General features: G+C 39.8%; 2 protein-coding genes across 8 annotated transcripts; one reads left to right on the forward strand and one right to left on the reverse strand.

Annotated features, from left to right (window-relative positions):
• The first annotated feature begins 9,106 nt into the window (after positions 1-9,106).
• si:ch211-222l21.1 (prothymosin alpha) lies at positions 9,107-11,862 on the forward strand. The gene is made up of 5 exons (XM_067586971.1): positions 9,107-9,302; positions 9,915-9,995; positions 10,451-10,514; positions 10,746-10,819; positions 10,975-11,862. The coding sequence occupies exons 1-5, from the start codon at positions 9,252-9,254 to the stop codon at positions 11,044-11,046; spliced, it is 342 nt and encodes a 113-aa protein (XP_067443072.1). The 5' UTR covers positions 9,107-9,251; the 3' UTR covers positions 11,047-11,862.
• slc45a1 (solute carrier family 45 member 1) lies at positions 11,666-20,505 on the reverse strand. Of its 7 annotated transcripts, none has more exons than XM_067586967.1 (10): positions 19,857-20,504; positions 18,770-19,210; positions 18,546-18,638; positions 16,675-16,899; positions 15,578-16,476; positions 15,329-15,482; positions 15,031-15,207; positions 14,678-14,883; positions 14,253-14,375; positions 11,666-12,953 (listed from the first exon to the last, which is right to left on the reverse strand). In XM_067586967.1, the coding sequence occupies exons 2-10, from the start codon at positions 19,188-19,190 to the stop codon at positions 12,861-12,863; spliced, it is 2,391 nt and encodes a 796-aa protein (XP_067443068.1). In that variant the 5' UTR covers positions 19,191-19,210; positions 19,857-20,504; the 3' UTR covers positions 11,666-12,860. The 7 variants fall into 7 exon arrangements, with proteins under 7 accessions (XP_067443068.1, XP_067443067.1, XP_067443064.1 ...); XM_067586966.1 differs by having other exon boundaries at positions 14,150-14,375; XM_067586963.1 differs by having other exon boundaries at positions 11,666-14,375; positions 19,857-20,505.
• Between the last annotated feature and the right edge of the window lie 1,730 nt (positions 20,506-22,235).

A 22,235-nucleotide genomic window follows, 5' to 3' on the forward strand; every position in this document is an offset into this window, starting at 1 on the left:
TAGTTTAACTCATCTGAATTAAAAGTAGTAATCTAAGCAGTTTCATGGAAATGCCGCATTTATAGTGGTACAACTACACACCAAACAACACGTCTCAAACATGCAAGCACAGGTAGTGTTTATAAGCACTCTTATCTGAGCACTGCATGCTTATCTGTGGCCTATTCATCTGTACCTTGTCAAACTGTTACACCTTATCAACGGCAACAACCCATGTCCTGTTACGCCAATCATAGTGTTTCTCTCATTTCCACTCATTACTCTGAAATCTAATGCTGGAGTCCACTTTGTTCAAAGCAACTACACTTCTGTTTGAATCCATCATGCAGTTTTGTTAAAGCTTTTTTATTTCAGCTTACTCCTCACTTTCAACAAAGTTTTCAGTAAAACGGCTTCCTGTCCCCGCTCTTGTTCTGCTTTGGGAACAAACTGTGTTAACACTTATAAAATGCATTGTTCCCTTTATCTCAAACAACCCTTTATCTCTTTACTAGCTGCACTCAGAAAATACCCCTGTCCTCTGTCTCCCTCTCTGTCCTCTCTCTCTCTTGTTTATTTGGGAATTTTGCCAGGTATTTCCCCAGTCAGTCTGCGTACACCCACAACGCTCCCTCCCCTTGAAGTACGCCCCACCCCCCACCCCCCTCCCCAACACTCACACCCTCCCACCCACATCCCACCCTCCCATGAATGTTGCTAAGCAACCACCCACCATGAGAGCCGGTGCATTTTCCAGCCAATCATATTACTGAACATATTTTTCGAACAGTGCAGAGGAAGGAAAGAGGATATCTTTTTATATATATATATATATGTGTCAAGCCCTTCTTCATTTATGAGGTTTATAGCTTGCAAATAATTGCAGCATTTTCATCGTATTTCACATGCATGCTTTGGAGAAGTGAGCTTTTGATCATTCTGTGTCAGATAACCCCCCCCCCCCCAACCTCCCCTTCGCATGTGCTAACAGTCAACCACTGGATGGCAGCACGATCAGTTTCACTGTTACCACACAGGCTGCAAGAATTTTTTACTGCTGTTGCTAAGCAATCCTGACTCTCATGTGTTACCTGTGAAACATTTGTGATTTTTACAGATGTCCCTGACACCATTTTGTCTTTGTTTTCACCATTTTGAAATTCACCCTACTCCATATCGAAAGAAAAACTAGATACTGGTTTCACTATGAGACCTATTTGCATCCGAAACATGAACCTACTAAACCGAGATTTCTGTACATGTCAGACCTCTGCAAACACAAATCCTGTATGTTTCTGCTTGCAAGAAGAATACTCGCTGTGTTTCGCGCGCCAGGTTTGGGTTAAATATTAGCCTTAAACCGCTTCAGTTGACTTCATCTCATCATGCAGTAGACAGGAAATGTGCTCTTGAGTGATTAGGCCAGCAGCTCTTGTCTTCCACTTTACCAGCAGTGGAAAGGTCCATGTGCTCTCTGGGTGGATGTGTTGTGCAGCTTCTTGTTTTCTTTGTGTACAAACCTCTGAGACGTTAGCACTGAATGCTTAGATGTTTCAGTCATCATCCAGCTGATGAGGTTCCATGTATTATTATTTTTTTGTTTTATTTTCTCTTTTACACTCTCCAGGTCCCTGTGCCCCCCCCCCCTCGGTCCCCTTGTGTGAGAGTCCCCCATCTCAGCTTTGGTTGCTGTGCAGATGGCTCTTTGTTGGTGCTTCACAATGGGTCTAAGGTCAGTATGCCTCATGCCATCAACACGCTCAAAGTTCTCCAGTCCAGCTGCCTCATGGTTCTATTTGTAGTTTATCTAAAATGATCCCCTATCAAGCATCAAAGCTGCGCATGTGTACATGGTTATATTATGGTCTTGAATTAAGAGGAAGTTATAAAACCACAGATGCAGCGTTGAGAGTCTGAACCTCTCAGGCACGTTAACAGATATCATCTTGCTTTCCATATCTCTGCCACACCTAGGAGGCCTACATGTGGCCTCCTTTGTAATCACCAAAGCGTTTGCCGCAATTCTTGATTTCTTAGATGTTTCCGTCCTAGGCATGCATTGGAGCATGTTATATCTCTGAAACAAACCAGACACCAGAATATCAGATCAGCCAGAGAAATAGAAATGCAAATCTACCATCTGCTCTGTGATCCCAAACCAATCCCTGTTCATCATTGAGGAGCTATGTATTAAAAATCATTCACAGGGTTATAAGATACTCACAAGATTGTAAACAAAGGACAGGTTGGTCAAGCTCGAGAAAGCTCTGTGTGAATGACACCTTTAAAAAAAACATCTTACTTGCTAATATGGCAGTTATCCATATCAAGGAGAGGCTGCATATCTTAATTTTCAACATCTTCAATACAAGGTTCATAGTTCTTGTGACAATATACAAAAATTGTTTTTATGATCTTGTCTGTGTGATCAAGACAGAAACAAAGAAAGATGTTTGGTTTCGTTTTGGTGTGAAACTGTTTGATGTGTCAGTGAGCAAAGTAAAAACTGCTGGGCACTACAAGCTTGCACAGCAGAGGGCCACGAGGTCTTCAGACCAGTCTGCAGCAGGTAGAGTGAGAGGCGGGAAACTGGAAGGAGGAGGAGCAATTCTTGTGAAGCAGTAGGAATTACTGGAAATTTCCACTTTTCTCTGGCAAGTCAGTTGCAGGGGTGGAGCTAAGAGGCGAAATAAATAAGGTAGTAGAGCTGAAGCTTAACTCAAGCAGTACAGAAAAAGAAAGCCATTTGCTACACTTTCAAGTGTTCATATTGTTGGATTTTAGGGTTGTAAACCTAAAAGAAATGATTGCACTAATTAGGAGAAAAATGAATTAAGATTATATTAAATATCAGAGGGTTATCAGCTGTTTTAACTTAACTAATTGCAATGTATAACACCATAGCACAATATGCATGGATTTTTCACCTATATTCATCTGGTCACACACCAGTGTTTCCATTATCTATAGTTGTGTTTGTTCAGTTTTTATTATCAGTACATGTCTACAGTGTAAGAAAATATGCAAACATGTGTTGCTGCCTCTTCTCTGACAAAATCAGCTGTGACTAATTCTTGTATGTTTTAAGTTTTGATCATTTTCAGACTAGAAACGAGCAGGAAATCTTCACATAGCAAACAGAGACATTAGCCTTAGTCAGATTCTGATGAATTTATGTGGGTGTGAAATAATCAAATCAACCATCTTGAATAAACCAATAAACCACAAGTCATAACATTACCAAAAGTACAATACATGGAGGATCTAAAGACATTGTAAGTTAAAGTGTACGATTAATAAGATGAAATTTAAAGGATCCCCCTGAGAAGATGGTCGTGTAGCAGTAGAAATAAAAGTAAAAATTAATCTTAAAATAATAGAATGTACATAGGAATATATTGATTTCAGTGTTTTTGAGTTGTATGCATAAGCTCCTTATCTAGACTTCTGGGAATTGACATATCTAAATGTTTCATTTGTCAAGTATAAATACAGTGTGTGACTCTTGGCTTCTGTAACACAAATACATAATACATTCACATGATGTCTATCATCTATCTACCCATTCATTTTCTAGCTCGGTTTTGGAGTCAGTGTCACTGTGGCAACATAACCAGTGGAGAAGCCCAGGTGCTCTTTTCCCCAGCAGTTTCCTCTAACACCTCCACCAAGCGTCCCCATGCCAGCTGGGAGTTGTAGTCCCTGTAGTATGTCCTGGGTCTGCTCTGAGGTCTCTTACCTGCAGAGAGAGGCCCCCATGGGCGTACTGGTGTGGAGTTTGTCCAAGATTTCAGCCACTTGTGTTCACAGTATCATCCTTTGTGTCTCCAACTAGGGTCAGATTAAAGATAAACAGCCAAGAAGCAAACTTCAAAATGGTCCATTACAATGGGCACATTACTGCAGCTGATGCATTTTACCGCCAGTCATCTCACAACCATGTTTACCGTCATTCATTAATAATGAGATAAAATATCTGATCTCCTCTCCATACAGTAGTTGCTCTGCTAAATATGACGACTTTTCCTGCAGAGTTGGCGGCAATTGACAATAATCCTCATCCCAGTTACTCCACAGCCAGTAGTGATAGACCGTTTTCACAGCAGACATTTTGACTTGTCTCTGCAGGAAAAGCACAGGTGTAACCAATAACATTAACAATGGCTCTGTTGCATTTATATGTCTCAGTAAGGCAAGACAGTGAGCCAGCTTGCACAATACAAGGGCCCTGAGACCTACACACATAAATGGAGTGCACCCATGATTCATGTTATTAATTACAGCTGTGCTTTTTCTGGCATAACATGTTAAAATCTCTGCCATAGAAAAGGTTAATTGGCTCCACTGCGTATCAGGAATTGAGCCAGAAACAGTTTCATATCCAAAGATTAACAACAACAGTCTCCAGACTTTGGCTGCACCTTGATATTCTGTCCATAATTTTCACAAACAAGGAAGGAGACAACACACATCCTTTAATAAATCCAACACCCAATTTCAACCAGCTTGAGTCAATGGTAAACACTTCTTTAAATCTGTGTACTGAGACCAAATGTCTTGCAACATTTGAAAAATAAGCACTGGCATTTTCCAAATCCTCAAAGCACCTAATCCATGCAACATTGAAGAAGCATGTCAACCACAACAGCCCAACAATTATCCAGAGCCTTAAGGATGTCAGGATCTCTTGGCACCATGTCACAGAGGAGCTTTGGTTTACACTATGTGTGTTCCTAAAAAAGCAGATACAGTTTTTCATATTACTATTTAATACTGCATACAAATTGATTTTCTGTTTTTACTGTTTTGTTGATTATATTTATTCACATGTATTGTAAAAAATTCTCAATAGACACACACCTATGTACTGCTACTATTTATTGCTTACAAATTTCTTATATATATACACACACACACACACACACACACACACACACACACATATATATATATATATATTTACAATAAGTTAATGACATTAAAAATAATAAATTAAGGTGAAACCTCTTGCATGTCCATAAAGACTTTTCAGAGCCATATTGATACAAATGCATTGTAGTGTCATTAAGAATACATCTACAGAATAATTTTTGCGTAACTGCATTAGTTTACAGAAAAGCTCTTAAATGGGTAAAAGTACTATGACTATCACCAGCCTAGTAGTTTCTTTAGGAACATCCCTGCAATTATGATTTAAAAATACATTATGAACCTCTGGAGGTTATGTGTCAGCACTTTTAGTGTACATGTTCTCATTATCGCCAACAATAATAGGACTAACTTGAGTTAATTAGAGATAAATAATGTAAGCACACTTTCTACCTCGCTGTGCATTTGACTGAAGAGTCCCAGTGAGAAGTCAACTATATGTTGTCCCTCTATACTGCAGAACTTGCTTGAGAACCAGAGAAAGCCAGCCAGACCGTGCAGGACACTGCTGTTCAAAACAAAAGAGCTCAGCTTGCACCCACCAATTCCTCCAATTATCAGGACCCTTCCCCCGCCTAATCCTGACCTCTGCTCTTTGATGGGCCCCACTTTGCTCTACCCCGGAGCACTGACATTCCACAAGTCAGGTCAGTCCTTTGTCCCCAAGAAATTGAGGTGAAATAAAGGTGCTATACTTCCCATCCTATATCCTATATCCTTTAACCTGTTAGCACAGTGGAGAACAGTTTGATACTCAAAAAGATGTCTCCCCCGGCCATAGAAACTGATGCAAAATATTTCATTTACTTTCAAACATGTGTCACTGTGAACACAAAGAGGCTTTTCTTTTGTACAGTTTTCCTGTCTGTGGTCCCATAATTTTTTAATGGCATAAAAAATTTCCATTTCCTACTTGTGGAAAGAGTGGTAAACACTCTAGTTTTTGGTGCATAAGGAATTCATAAAAAATACAACATGAATTGTATCTCTTTGACTGTCCTGCTTACTACCACACTTTGGTTCACCTATACTTTACCTGCGGCATGAACAGGCTGCCCATTTCTCAAAAGATCTGTGGCACATGGAAACATGTTGAGGTAAGCAAATAAGAAAAAAAAAAAAAAAGACAGGAAATTATCTCACAGACACTCCCCCTCTTTCTGATTGCTCCCATTTTCCATTTACAGAAAAAAGAGTGAGTAATGCCTTCTACTGCTTTTTAGTGTACTCCACTATTCCTCCCATGGATATACTGTAGGTTCTCGCTGTACACAGCGAGGCCATTAGATTGAGGATGTCTGCTTCAGTTCAGACCGTATTCACGTGGTCTTCATTTCCCACATAAAACGGAAGCACTTGCAATGCCAAGATGAGTCTTTGACAACACGTGCAGTGACATGATAAATGACTTTCATTTGCTGCTTAATGTCTATATTGTATTACTGTTCAACCACACTATGTAAAGCTGATGAGTCAATGTGATCATCTGACCTTTTCTTTATTGTTAATTATGACTTTTTTTGTCATTCACATGATCTATCAGAGACTCTGGTATATAAAATTAAAGTAATAAATGTTTTAATATATCTTTGTTATAGTTACCAGGTAATAGGTCATATTAGAACAGAGCAGACTTAAATGAAAAAACATCCTTATATGAAATGGAAAATAAATCTCAAAGTAACCAGCTACTACACTGGGACACAAGCCTTTGATCTCTGCATGTAATTACAGTCTTCATAATTATATTTCTGAATGTGATGTGAATGACTAAACAGGGCCTGGAGGCTTCTTCAAAATCAGTGGCTTGAATAGTGGCATGGCAGGGAGAAGATAACTGAGGCGGTTAGGATTAGGTCCTATGAGGCCCTAAAATTAGAGGCTGAAGAAATACTTGTGTCAAGATATCCTGCTTTGGTGTGTTGGGACAAGTTCAGGGTAAAACATGAGTAAGACTGTCTAGAAAAATATTTGAAATCCAGAGCACATGGCACACATGCAAATATGTAATGTAAATTGGAGTTAAGTGGAAATTACACTGTTACTCTAACCGCTATCTGATAACTTCATAACACAAACATTTTATGAAAATGAATGATAGTTATGTGTGGTTGGAAACAATGGCAGGCGTGTCAAATAAGGTTGATCTAGGTCAAAAGATTTTGTTGAAACTTAAGGAATTCACTTGTAGGCCACAAAATGTAGATTTGATCTGCGATAACAAAAACATGTTTTTTCTCCTTTGTAACTGACAGTGAGGCTCTGTCCAGATGCAGGCCTAAATTACTGAGTGCAGGGCCCACAAACATGTGTGTTGCCACTTCCTTTGGTTTAACAGTTGGATGAGTGAGTTCAGTCATGACAAAGAAAGTTCACCTCAAACAAGGGAGAGTAAAAACAGCTAGTTTGGGATATTAGACAACACTATTTCAACAAGACCAAAGGCTTCCTAATTAAAAAGGGAAAAGGAAATATGTCTTATTTTATCCTTTTCTTACTGGAGAAATATTACTTTTTAATTTACTTACATTATTCATTTATTTATCAGGGGCAGCACACATTGATTAATGTCAATATAATTTAAATGTTTCACATTTAGCCAAAAGGCTAATTTTTGACTGCAGATGACAGATGATATTTTTGTGATTTAAACAAAAATATTACATTTAAATCATTAATAATTCATCGTTAATTATTTTATTCTACTTTTTTTTATTAATTCCCTCAGTGTTCTTACTGCTGCTGTTTTCTGAGGGTTGCCGCAGAAGATTTTGTTGTATTGCATACAGTGACAATAAAGTGTCTTCTGTCTCATGGTTAATCACCGGAATATACATTAAATATGAGTTAGACAAAAACTGTTGTAGTATTTCAGTAGCATTTGTGAGATCTGGCAAATTATCTATCATCCAATGCTGCAAGACACACATAGGCCTACTGTATTCAATGTGGGAATGCAATTAATTTTCTTTTTTTTTTTTTGCACACATGCTTAAAACAAGGTTACTTCTAGTGTGTGCAATTATTTAGACTTTACCTCAGACATATATTTTGTTCAGCCTCTCATCTGCAAAACTGTACTTTCTATGTAAATAAAAAATCTGTTTCACATTTAGTAATGTAATAATGACAATAGTTGTAATTTAATGCATGCTGTAAAGGTTTTTAAACACACTGTAGGCACACACACTGTACTACACATCGTGCCCCATACTGACTCACAAATCCCAAAGGGACATGTTTATTGCTTGGTCTATCCATAGCCAGTGTATGGCACAGGACTTATTCCTTTTCTTTGTAGCAAATATAGCCTGAAATAGATAACACGTTTCCTCCATAGATTGATCTCTTAATTACTTCAGTAGAAAACGCAATAAGGATGACTGACATTTATTAGTTCATAAGCAACAAACAATTTCCAATTTCAATTAAGTGCCAGTGTCATCTAAAATAATTGGATATGATTTGTCTGCTGTTTAGCTCAGGCTCTGTAGGTATGTTGTTCCTCTTTAAACAGTTGTGTGTTAAAATCAGGAGTGGCTTAATCATAATATGAATAATCATTAATTAACATACACGTTGCACTTTTACTGGTATGACACAATTCATCAGATCTGGTAAAAAAGTGAAAGAGTGGCACACTAGAGCAGAAAACACGTTTTGTTACAAGAGTTAAATATAGAAAGGAGGAGTGGCCGCATGGTTGTCACATCTACACATTATTCCGTTTTTGCCTGTAATTTGATACCCTATCTTCCTACAGAGAAAGAGCGCTAAGATAAAAAAAAAAAAAAAAAAAAAAAAAGAAAGAAAAAGAAAAAAAAAGATACAGTCCGTGGTGGACATGTGTTCATAAACTTTTCCAACCTATCTACTCAAGATTGATATTCAGTCGTCAGCAGAGTGTTATAGATTATTAACCTGTAACTTTAACAACGGCACACTTACATCCATTGTTTAGATTAAAGGTGAAAACCAAACGCTAGTTGATGGAGAGTAAAAAAAAAAAAAAAAAAAAAGAACTCTAGTATCACAGTGCAGCGCTTTAAAACAATTGACCAATCAACGACGAGATAGCCGGTAGGCGGGACGACTTGTCATGAATGACACGATATTTCTCCAATCAAATATTCCGGTGGTCGACATTGTCCAATCGTGTGCGGGATTGTGTTGCTGTATCCAACGAGAGTGGACTTACAACGAGCTCGAGAGAAAAGCGGAGACGGGCAGACATCATTTCTCTCTCAGAGTCTTTGGTGTATTCACACGAAGGCAAAGAGCCAAGAAATTAAAAAAATCTTTTTTTTCTGAACAGGAATACAGTTATCTAAAGTAAAATAGCCATGGCCGACACAGCTGTTGACACGACCGCAACTGCAGAGGTTACAGCCAAGGTGCGTTTCATTCAATTTTTTTTATTTCAGTTGAACCGTCGTGTTAAAAGATTTTAGGAACTTTAAAAGTTGTTATATTATTTTTAACACTTGGTTTAGTTGACTAACTCTGGATAGAAAGCAGTGGTGTTTCCCTAACAGCAGCCGTTACCATTAACGGTACTGAAAGTTAAAACTAATGAATGTGTTACTTAAAATGACTGTTAACGTTATACGGAAATGTCGTTGATTACGCACCAACAGTGTGAGTTACTTGTAATTTCAAGCGTCGGCAGCTACATTTTGGTTGCCGGGAAATTTTTCGTATGTGATGTGGTTTGCTAAAAATGTGTTGTAGAGCAGACAAAGCAGCATACAGCTGGTGAAGCAGAGCTGCAGCTGTGGGCGGGAAGCCACAGTAACGTGAACGTTAAGTTACATTAACGTCACGCGCGCACGGATTGGCATGAGAACGTGCAATATTCACACGTACTATTTCCAATTAGACTTTTATCACAGATGTGTTAATCATGTTTTCTTTTAATTAAACCCAGACGTGTGAGCTGCGTATGTCCCTTCAGAATAAACTCTGCTGAGCGTCGCATTGAATGTGGGGATGCTTTTATTTTGTAGGAGCTGAAGGAGAAGAAAGAAGTGGTGGTGGAGGAGGAGAAGAAGAAGACCGACAACGGAGACGCACCTGCCAATGGCACAGTGAGTTAGAGACGAGGAGAAAGCCTCATGGCCTTTTGTCTTAGCTCCCCTCATCATGCAGGTGTCGCTGCGACCGCCTCCCCCTTCTGTTCAGCTGCTCTCCACACAGTGCTTTGTTTGGGTTGTGAAATGGCACAGATGTTAACTAGCAAGCTTTTGGACGTCTCCATTGGTTCCTCTTGACTGAGGGTTTTTTTTTCTTTTCTCAGAGCTTGGTAGTTAATCCTCTGGGGAGGTAATAAGGGCTCCACAAATATGCCTTTTTCTAAAGTGTCCCCAGAGGAGTCCATACATGTAAGGCTGTGGGAGGATTATTTCAACTATGTTTTGGGATTCCATGTTTTGACTGTTTTCTCCCTTTACAATAATGTCCATAATCCTACAATGTTGCTCACATAATAAAAGCTCAGTTGTGAAATATGTTAGTGGACTGACATTTCCTTCTCTTTATTCAGAACGGTGCTGATCACAGTGACAAAGTGGAAGAAAAGGCAGAGGAGGAACACAAGAATGGAGATGGTACATTGATATGGAGCAATATTGCTTTTTTTTCCATTAGTAGACTTTTTGTTAAACCAATCTCATGTTTCTGTCACTTTGTTTCTCCTTATTTGTCTTGTAAATGTTCTTCCCGTGTGTGGCCTTGAGTTAAAATGTCCATATTGGTGTTGATCTGGTAAACGTAAATCTTGTTTTAATTACACTGAGGGTGAAAGATGTATTTTCTGAAGTGACAAACTGTCCTTACAGGGAATGCAGAGGAGGCGCCCCCTGCTGAGGAGACTGATGCACAGCCTGTGAAGCGTGCTGCTGAGGAGGAGGAGGTGAGTTGTCCTCAGCATGCAGTACACAATCTCTGAAATTCCACTTGACACACTTCTGTAATTTGTTGAGCTGAATTACTCATTTTTTTAATCTATTAACCAGTTGGTTGAACCTCTTTGATATTGGGTTTGAAATATTTTTCTTTTTCCATTAGGAGAAAGTGGAGACAAAAAAGCAGAAGACAGAGGAAAATGGAGATTCAAAAGAGGCAGAAGTGGAGGCTTAGATCTCTGCCCTGCTACTTGTTTGCAGCACTGTCCTACCAGCCTGGTCAACATCGTGTTGTAGAGCTTGTGCTTTCTGTATCTTTGAAAGATATTTCTTTTTGTTTGCTCCCATGTTATCACATTGCACTGGAGTCCTGAAACATAGTGGCCCTGCCTCCTTTTTTTACGAAATGTTATTTATTGGTCTTTAAAATGAGCTTTTTTTCTACTTGTACAAATCGGGCCACACTATGAGATCAGTTTTTTCATTTCTTGAGGTTTTATATCAGTATGTTAGAAGCACAATCTCTATTATGTCAGTGCTGACCAGATGATTCATACATACAGGCAGCTGCTCACCTCCAAGGCTCATGTTGACCTCTCAGATTCACTTAAAGGACCAAAGATAAGTTTTAAGCAGGGGCTAATGGACAGTTGTTAGCATTATTAGTTGAGGCATAATCTTTTGTGTTGAGCTGCTAGTTAATCCTTGGCTTGGCTGCCCTGTTAACATAACAGATGGTGCAAATGAATAAAGGGGCTCTGTCTTGCGCCTCCACAAGATCGCTTGATGCTGTTTGATGGAGGCAGGATTTTGCAATGTTAATTAACCCCTCTTAAATCTTAAAGCTTTGGTCATTTGTTCTGTATGCATTCCACGCAAGTTTGTACCATTTATACTTTGTTTTTCTTACGTTTTCAATGAGTTTTATGTTATGGCTGGGTAGCCCAGTTTTGTGTCCAAGACTGCCTTTTTCAGAACCAGAATGACATTTGGTTACTTCAGCCACTGCTTTGTATATTCTGATTAACAAATAAATTGTCTTTTTACTTAAGATCTGTTTTGTGTGCATTTTACTTGTCTCAAGCTCATAAGTGTTTCTGAAATCCATGACTGTAAGTAGATGTCACTTGACCCAATTTTTCTGAACATGGAAAATGGCTGGCTAAGATGCAGGAAGGAACAGGAATAATGGAAAACGGTGCACAGAATTAATGTGTTTGCTTTCTTATGTGTCCTGGCTCCCCCATGAGGTGTAGTTAGAAATTGCAGGTCATTATTGTGCAAGTCAACCAGGGTGGTGGCTGTAAAGTGGTAATTATAACAAGAATTGACACGGGACTCCAAAATGGCAAAATTATAATTTTAGTTTTAACTGAATCCTGAAGAGACGTAGCGTTTACAGTAACACTGCTAATATTGAGCAATAGGTGGTACCATTATAACACAAAACCTCAATGTGTTTTGTTTTTTTTTTTCAAGCAAGCTGCAACAGCATGATCCACACAGTAACTGTTTCCTCAGAAACATGAGCATGGCGTGCATCCAGTTCAGGAGGCTTAATAGTAGGCAAATATTGACATTCTGCTGAGGCAGCGATTATGACTGGCACCGTAATGTTGGGGTGTTCACTGTGTGAGTCAGTCAATGAAACAGTCACAATGAAAGGCTTAAAACAGGTTTTATACTAAAGTTCAACCTGCTGTTGAAGCCCTGAAGTCAAGCGTCGCGCTTGTGTTGAGGCTGATCAGACAACTGTTACTGTTTGCCATGGCACGACAGAGGTAAAAAAAAATCAATTATATGTACCATTTTTGCTAATGAAGATGGCTTTTTTAGGATGGATGAAGGAATGATGTTTGATTCTTCCCTCGGGAACTTGGCGAACTAACTCAATTAAAAGGGCATCACACTACACTGAGCATGGTGGAGCAGAAGCCTACTATCTTAAGCATGCACCCTACTGATGACAATAAGCACTTGCTGCTGGCTCAGCGAAACCCCACAGTTCAATTCAGTTCAATGTTGTCCACCTTCAGGGTTACCCAAAGTTCACATGAGTCTTCTCTCTGTTTGCTCTTCTTCTGTTTTTTTCGGTTTCCGACTGAATGCTGATTCACACGCCAGTTTCAACTTCTCCTCTTCCTGATAATGACAAGAATCACTGTCATTATTACAATGGCATGGCCAGGAGTAGGGTGACAGCTCACAGGGCTGTCCATGGCTTAGTGAGGGCCCAGACAGAATTAGCCACCAGCACACATTTCTCTGTGTTTTTGAAAGTTTGTGTGCGCGTGTGTGTGTGTCATCCTATTAGTCATGGCTCTATGCTGATTAAGTACTTAATTGGCATTGTACTCATACTTGGGACTTGATTAAGAGTCACCCAGCACCAAACTTTGAATTTAAGTGTAGTGATGAGCGGATTGTGTGGAAAGTCTATTTGCTGTTAAAAATGTGGACAATGTGAAGCCCTTCAAGACTGTAACTGTGATTATGCGCATCGCTCAGACTCACATAAATATCAAGTATGTTGTTTGCTAAATTATGCTGAGCTCTTGAATTAATGGGTACATTAAAATTGTGTGTGAATGGTCCCTGGCAGCACATTCATTTAGTCAGAAAATCCTGCCTAAAGGTGTGATGCTGCTATGCTAACTCAGAGAAACAGGCAGGTAGACATTTCCTTGGCCGTATGACCAAAACAAAACATTAACACAAGGCTTTGAGAGATTACATTGCAGCTCATGCAGACGTTAGGCAACTGATAAAAGGAAGAAAAAAGAAGGGAAAGCTGTGGTTAGCATGTACGTAGTGATTAACATTTCTATCCTAAACACCAACAAGCAAGAAAAGATGACGCAAGATTTTACAGCAAAGAATCAGACACAAGAACGGTTTAGCCTTATTTAAACTCAGAGGTCATTCACAGTCACACTCACACACACTCACACACACACACACACACACACAGTGTCCCACACTGCATTCAAAAAGGTCACACATTCACTTGCAAAAGTTGGGAAAAAATGCATGGGCACACACACTGTATGAACACATGTACACATATTAGAGCAGTGGCCAATGTCTGTCTGTCTGTCTGTCTAGCTCTGAGAAGAGCAGTGCTGATTGCTGTGAAATAATATATGGAACTGTGCTGTACAGTGTGCGGCAGGATGTACAGTGTGTTTGTCCTATCAGTGCGGTGAAGGTCAACACACTCAGACACTAAGCGATAGCGTGGGCGCGTGTGCCGTTTGAGTGTGTGAGGTAAAAGTAAATTAAGAGGCTTTTCTAAATGTGCACCAATAGTGGCTGGGTCTCGCTTTCGGGGGGCTCACCCTCAGGGGGGGGCAGCTGGTACACCACGCAGAGAGAGGAGTACAGACAGCCCACGAATGACATCAGGCTTGCAAAGTACATCACTCCCTGGGCCCCACCCACCAGTGAGGTCAGAGGTCCCATCGCCACAGAAACCAGGATCTGAGCCAGGAAGTACTGGCAGCTGAGCAGAGAGATGTCCACCCCCATGCCTCGTCTGGTCCCTTCCTCTGATGAGCCACAAAACTGAAGGACATAGAGAAAGAGTTTAGTTATTTGCTTAATATGTGTAGTGCACCACAAATCACTACAGTGTTAAAACTGTGTGGATATTTTGCTGAGGGTTAGATGAGAAAACTGACACCACTCTCATGAGGGTGGTGTCAATCTTCTTCTCTAACTCTCCGCAAGAAAGTTAATAAGTGCATATCCAAAAGTGTCAAATTATTGCCTTAAGATAGTTGTGGAAAATTACCATCAAGCAACCACAAATTACTCTTACAAATTAGAAAAATGAATGCCAAACTTGCACATATCTAGAGACTGACCTGAGGGCTCTGGTAGTATTCACACAGCAGAGAGTAAGGCAGCGTGCATAGAGAAGAAAAGAGCACCCCATAGGTGACACAGAGAGAAAGTACCACGTAGAGGTTGGTGGACAGAGTGGCCAGGCCTGTGCCCAAACCGAACGCCAGGTAGGCAAAAAAATAAAGAGTGCGAAGAGAGAAACGCTCCTCCAGTTTCTCCAATATGGCTGGAAAGGTGAAGAAGAAAGACAGAGAGGAGTCAAATGTAAAGCTGTACGTGGCAAGAAAAGGAAGACAAAGGGTAGGAAATTACTCTTCCCTGGCAAGAGCAGCACTAACATCAAGGCCATGATGTAATTTCCAGAGAAGCTTACCTGAGTAGAAAGCAGCACTGAATGCATAGATGCACATGCCCCAGCAGCCCATGCTAACACCAGCATTGTAGCGTTGGTAAGCCTCAGAGTCGTGGGGTGCTTTAGGGTCTCCTTCAAACACAACCTCCCCCATGAAATCAGTGTAGAAGAGCAGCATGCCTTCAAAGGACAGCCAGCCTAGAGCATAGTGAGAAGTAGTGACTCAAATTAAAAATTAAATACAAAACAGATAACTTTTAAGGTGTTGCAGGGTTTTATAGCTACAAAACAAAATGTGTTTGAAGGTGATTATTCTCACCCAAAAAATGATTAGTGCATAAACTCCGCAGAGATGGAGGCATCCTATAGATGGCTATACACAGCAGCTTCATTGACATTTGGGAATCTCCTGTCTCAGCGTTCTCGCTCAGGTCGCTCTCATAGCGCACCCCATTCAGCAAAATGTTTGCAACCTTCATCAGAAAAAAAAAAACAGACACTGAATTTTTAAATGCTGTGGTGACTACCGAATACAAAGCTTTTGTTATTTTCCAAAAATGTGTCTGACCTGCTGGCTGAAGGTCACTGTTCTTCTGCGTCCATTCTCCAGCCCGACAATCTGGGTCGCCATCGGCTCCTCCATTAGTGCAAGACTCTGGGGTCGCTTCAGGATACCAGCACTAGAGCCACGATGTGACACTGCGCCAGTCTGAGCCCCAGCCGTGACCTGAGATGCTCCGTGAGATTGTGCATCTCCCGCAGGCTGGGCCTCTTCTGCCTCCTGAACTTCCCCAGCTGGATGAGACACCACATCAGCCTGGGTCTGTCCTGCAGCATGGCTCCCTGCCCCCTGTGCCGGCTCGTCAGGAGGCGGGGAGTCCCCTGGAGGTAGGGGTGCGGTGGTGGAGTTGGGCGCCAGGGCCTGTGGTGTCTGCTGACCTGTGTAGCAATTTATGAGCACACTGTCAATGTAGGAGGTTCCCAAGGAGGAGGCAAATTCATTGATGCCCGTTAGAGAGCTGTCCCTACTTATAAAGCTGCCATATTTTGGGGTGAGGGGGCTCAGGGGCGATATGGGGCTAGTGAGGCCAGCACAGAGGCGTGCATTGGCGCTGCAAGAATGGGCCAGAGGGTCAGGATTACATGGGTGAGGCTTTGGGAAATTATAGGCGTAAAGACCGTCCTCGTCCTCCTCGTCCAGTCCCAGAGCCGATCCGGGGGCAACAGGGGGTGAGAGAGGAAGAGGGAGGCTGGGGCTTTTCAGATGTTTTTTGCTGGAGTTTTTGTTCGGTTGGCTCTTTGGTAGGGGACGTTCAGGGATACTCATCAGAGTCATGGCGGTGGCAATCACCAATGTGATACTCGTAAACAGGTATATGACCCGTAGTTGACCTCCCATCGACTTCCCGAATTGTGTTTGGTCCCAGTTGATGCCACCTACGATGTAGCCAAATCCACCTCCCAGTCCTGTATAACAAGATTAAGAAACAAAAAGAAAACCCTCTTTATTTAACCTTTTGCAATGTCTTGTGATTAAGATTAATTTCAGCTTTGTCTTCTCCAAATTATCTTGAAAGAACACAAATTAAAGCTGTCATCTTCTATGCTGTACTGCATGATAATGAAGTAACAATGACTTTGTGAATGTGTTAAGTTCTTTCCTACCTGCCAGCAGCGCATGGATGTTCAGGCCCCGATCCTGGTCCTCTGGGCTGCACACATCCATCATGTACGCATGGCTCGGGTTGTCTGCTGAATCAGCACTGAAGTCCATCAGAACTACACCACAAATTGTCAGGATGATTCCCCACTTGTGATTTGATGCCGTGTCAGCCAGTGCACTTCCAATGTCCCGCCCATTCAGCACCAGGGATAGACCGACCAACGCCCCTGTGAAGATAAGCAGAAGAAGAAACAAACGGTGTGTCCCAAATTCATACTACATACTAATTATAAATTGTTTCTGAGTTATGTCTTGTGTTCATACTGGAAATATAACAAAACTAAGTGTATTCAGATCAGACACTATGCATACTGAATATGGTAGATTTTTGAGAGTGCTGTTGGTGGATGCTATTCTCCCACAATGCAGTGCAAACAAAAACAAAAAAAAAGTTTTAAATAGCTCCTTTTCACAGAAGACATTTTGATATGACACAGCAGGAAAAGCACAGGCGTACATAATAAAATTAATGATGGCTGAATTCTATTCGGCTGCTTCAGTTTAAGGGTCCTGGTATTGTGCATGCTGACTCACAGTCACACTGTCATGGCTTACTGGAACACTGGTATACACCAAAGCCATCATTAATGTCTTTAGTATCACCTGAGCCTTTTCCTACAACGATGAGTCAAAATATCAGCTGTGAAAAAAAGTCAATTTTAAGAAACACTTTAAGCTTTTTCTTTGTAAAGTTTAACTGGCAGAAACATCCCAAAGTCACAGTTTGATCGACATCCAGTGTCACACATATTGTATAATTTCCTGTAAGTGTAAAATGGTTAAATATGTTTATTTTTTGTATACTAAATGCTTGAACAGTATTCTACGATGATTAGTATATAGTATAAACAATATGTTTTTAATTTCAGTACCACATCCTCATAATCTGGAAAAAAAATCATTCACGTATTCACTTTTAAAGGGGCCCTTAACGACTTTTAGTCAAATTACTAGTTGTAGGGAGTATAATATATATCTAGCTTGTGAACATGGATATGTAATGACTTTTCAGGTTCAGAAGGGAGGGTTGTCAAGTCTGAGAAATTAACTTGACAAACCAGATGTTTTGTCTTGGGCTTAAAATCGACTTTCTTAATTTTTTTATTTATTGACTTCAGACCATGATAGCACGGTATGGAGTATAAACAAAATATACAATATGATCATAACAGAACAAAGGAACCCAGCTGGAATAAAGTTCAACATAAACTACTTAAACAAAGGTGGAACATTCTTTAAGTACCTTCAAGAAGGCACATCATTTACAAATAACTTTTGTCTGACTGTGATAACAAAATTAATTTAAACATAGATGTAGATCCAGACATTTTTAAGACATATGAAATGTATGTTAAACTGAGATTTAAGATGAGCACAGAGAAACTTTCCCCATTCAGCAGATGAATATGAAAAGAGCCTTCTAGTGTCAAACTCTGCACATACAGTAAATCATTCTGCACAGTGAAGCAGTGAAGGGGGACTTTAAATAATATTTGGGCAAGTACTTTTCCCTATAATTCATTATGCTAACTTTCAACATGTTTTTTACAGAAAGCCTGCATGGCAAACTGAAGGTGTGGAGAAAGACGTGGGCATTTACCAAGCAGGAAAGGTCTAATGAACGATGCTAAAGAGTTTCATTGCGGGAAATGTAGAATCTGGTGTTTTTGTTGTTCGGCCCATATTAGGGACTAAAAGTCAGGATGTCTCAGCCTCTGTTGTGTCAGTTTTCACTCTTCTTTTTTAATGTGTCTCTTTCAAATCCTTAACTTTATGTAAGTGCGGTACTAAAAAACTGGAGTACATTTCTTACCTATAGCCAAGGCAAGAATAAATGGTCTCCTTCGCCCAAACCGGGATGTGCAGCGATCACTCCACGCTCCTATGAGAGGCTGAACGAGGAATCCTTCAAGTCAAAGACAAGGGACAAAGTTAGATTCCAAAGAGCAAGTGCTGCAGAACATAACTGCGATTCAAAATCAAAATCCATCAAATACCACTGCCCACCAGGTGGTAATCTCCTCTTCCTGTACTCACCCAGTATGGGGCTTATAAACCACACCAAGCTGTAGAATTGATCAGGTAGGCCCATCTGTAGAAGCACAGGAGTCACATAAGCCGTTTCCATGGCATAGCTAAATTCGATACCAAACAGGATGCAGCCATTGAAGAGCAGCTCTTGGAAGGTGCGTCTCGGGGGAAGCTCACTGAGGTCCAGCTGGTCCAGGGGGCAGGGGGTGTTGGGCGGCGGAGGTGGAGAAGGTCTTATCAGCTTCCTACGTTTTGGCTGTCTTTGGAAGTTGTTGGCACGGTGACTGAGGTGCCGAGTGGTGGACGTCGGGAAGCTGGCAGTTTTGGGGAGCGAGCTCCTCCAGATACCTTCCTGAGCTGTAGATAACCTCCCTCCTGGACTGGCCAAGAGGGGGTCACTGGGAGTGTCCATCCCCGGAGATGACATCTCTCTCAAGCCAGTTTACTCTGCAGCATATGAAAAGGTGATTTTTTAAAAAAAGAAGTCAGTTATGATTTAAACTTGTCTTGGGTTGATTTTTTTAACATTAGAGGTCATTCAAGATCATCACAGTTTTTAGCATACAAGCATAACAGTCATGTGAGTAACTTAGTGCTGTTCATGTAGTGCTACCAAGAGGACACTGCAGTGACCAACAGACAGCAACGATGGCACAGAAATGATGAGCACGACGCACTGCAACCAATGCGCATGTTAGTGTTGTGCGCAAAGCCCATGTGCTCGGCGTGGCTGAATACAGCAGTGTAGTATGCGGCACCGCTCTCATGAAGCCTGTTTCCATTTTAATTTTTCATGGAGGAAGCTCAAATCGGACACAGCGGAGCCTGCTGGGAGTTACAATGATGGCTTTCAAGACAATTACAAGGATAACGCGTCATTATCGCTCAAATTCAAATGAAATAATTGACCGAAACAGATCCTTTATGTTGCCACGCAGCCGATCGATTGCTTTTTTTATTCCATTTGGCAAATAATCATCGATATTATCCTCGACTTGACATTTGGTACTAAAGGTGAAGACCGCACAGTCGACTTAAATGAGTCAGAAGATGAGGAAGGCGTGCAGATTGAAACGTCAAAGATGATAATTACCTTATCGGGGTGGCTCGTCATTTATTGCGGCGCACTGTGTAGGTAAACAGAGCAGCCATTATGATTTATAAAAACCGTAGGATGGATTACAGGAGTCATGATTGTTGCTTTTTTTGTTTGTTTGTTTCGTTTCCTTTAACGCAGTCATCCCCCCGCTCTCTCCTCCGTCCCTTCTCCTTCCCCCTCTTCTCTTCTCCCCCTTCGCCTCCTCCTCCTCCCGGTCTCTCCCGTGACGTCACGCCCCTCCCTGCAGCATCAGCACCGCTTTGTTTTGTTTTTAGATGTTGAAACCAAATGTAATTTTAACAATGATGAACCAGAATCTTTTATACATTCAGTTATTTTTTGGACTCGAATGGAAGATTATATGTTGAGCAAAACGAATTATAATATTAAAATTGAGTGTAAAAATGTCATTAGGCTACACATTCTGAACATGATAAATATAATACTGAATTCATTGTAAACTTATTGACTCTATATGGTAAATTTCACATATATAAATGCAAAATAACAATTTCACTAGATTTTTATGTGAATTTAAAGAATATATTAAGACTCTCAAACTTACAAACACTAAAAAAGTAATAAAACTGTCAAACTGTACAATGAACTCTTTAAAGAAGAGTAACATATGTTTTTTTAATCATAATTTTATATTAATGAAGTGTATTTATCCCAATTCTGTTTCTTTTTAAATTAAGGTTAGTATTTTTTATTTATTTATTTAAATTGATATTCTTGTTTCTTTATCTTGAACACATGTCTGCACTGATTGCATATTTGAATGTTTTCTCAATAAAGATTGAAAAAAAACACTTAAAGACTTGTGTTTAAGAAAAATGTGCCTACATTGATGTACTATGAAGAGTCCCCTGATTAACTTATATTGTCCTTCATTATTATTCTTTACTTATTATTGGATATTATTTGTTTATGATGTAAGGATCTCATAATAAGTGGTTATTTATTTTACATATTTCTTATATTTTATTTACTTGACATATAATTACATTTTGAACAATTCTATTTTGAATTGAACAAGGATGCACATTTCTATTTAACTACTGAATGTCTGTATGTTCACGATGTTCAACAATACACAAAAAAAATATGTTATAAAATTTAAAAAATGCTATCTATTATTTGTATTTATTTGTATTATGCATGTAAAATTATAGGTAACTAGTGCAAATCAAAGCTATAACCACACAAAGTACAAGTCATGCAAGAATTATTGAAATTTAGGATTTATTTACAGTATATACATTGTAACTTGAACTGTAAAATAAAGGAATAATATATTATATAATAATAAAATAGATGAAACTTATGATCTATAAGGAGATGGTGATGTGCACTGAATGTAGGACTCTACAATCTACATTCATAGTGTTTAGGTTACTTGTTCCACTAGTGTATTTAATGTGTGTGTAAAATATTCTATTGAAGTTGACATTAATTTTCTATCCTATTAAAAACAGCCTAATTACATCAAAAGGTTCAGAAGAATTCATATCATAGTATAAATTGCTGTATATTAGGATAAATTAGTACTGACACACTAGTCCCTACAGGTTTTAGAGCTGCCTCTGATAGCAGGCTAATTGGCTTGTAGTAAAATAATCTGGCCTGCAGGTTCTGATATGAGAGGCAGAAACAACCTCTTGGGACAGATATATTCAATTCATAGTCGTTGAACCACGAGGGTGATGTTTTTGTGACCACATTTTTATGAAATTATTTCTGTTTTGAGTGCTGAAAATGTTTAATGTATTTAAAATAGAGGGTGAAAACACATACAGGTGCAGTCATGTGCATGGATACATATATGTATTAAGAGTTGTTCCTTTCCTGAACCAGTTAGGAAACAAAAAAATACATTAAAGTAAATCTTCCTTCCCTTCTCCCTTCCACCTTATCTGCCACTATCCCCCTTACCTCAGTCTGACCAGAGGTTACCCAGCCCCTAATAACCACACTCACACAGACCAACTACTAGTTCATCCACACAGAACTTAAAAAACATTTCTTTTTACATGTTGAAACAGGAGGGGGCTTTTCCAAAACAGTTTGAAAAGCTGGAGGCACACTGTTATTTGATATGTAAACGTATGTTGTAGTGTCAAGATTTCCCTTAATTTGAATTCTAGAGGCCTTAAAAAAGCACGTGACCAAAAGTAGACAGGGCCAGAGATGCTTCTGACTATATGTATGGTGTCATGGTGGTAAAAGAATTCAGATCCTTAACATAAGCAGCCATACAACAATGTAAAAATATTATTGCAAAAAGAAATAATTTTACACGTAACAGTTCTGCATTAAAAAATGTGACAGTGCAGCCGTATTATCAGCAAAATATATTTAAAATAGCAAACA

Source organism: Thunnus thynnus, chromosome 4 (genome assembly GCF_963924715.1).
Source record: "Thunnus thynnus chromosome 4, fThuThy2.1, whole genome shotgun sequence".
NCBI lineage: Eukaryota > Metazoa > Chordata > Actinopteri > Scombriformes > Scombridae > Thunnus > Thunnus thynnus.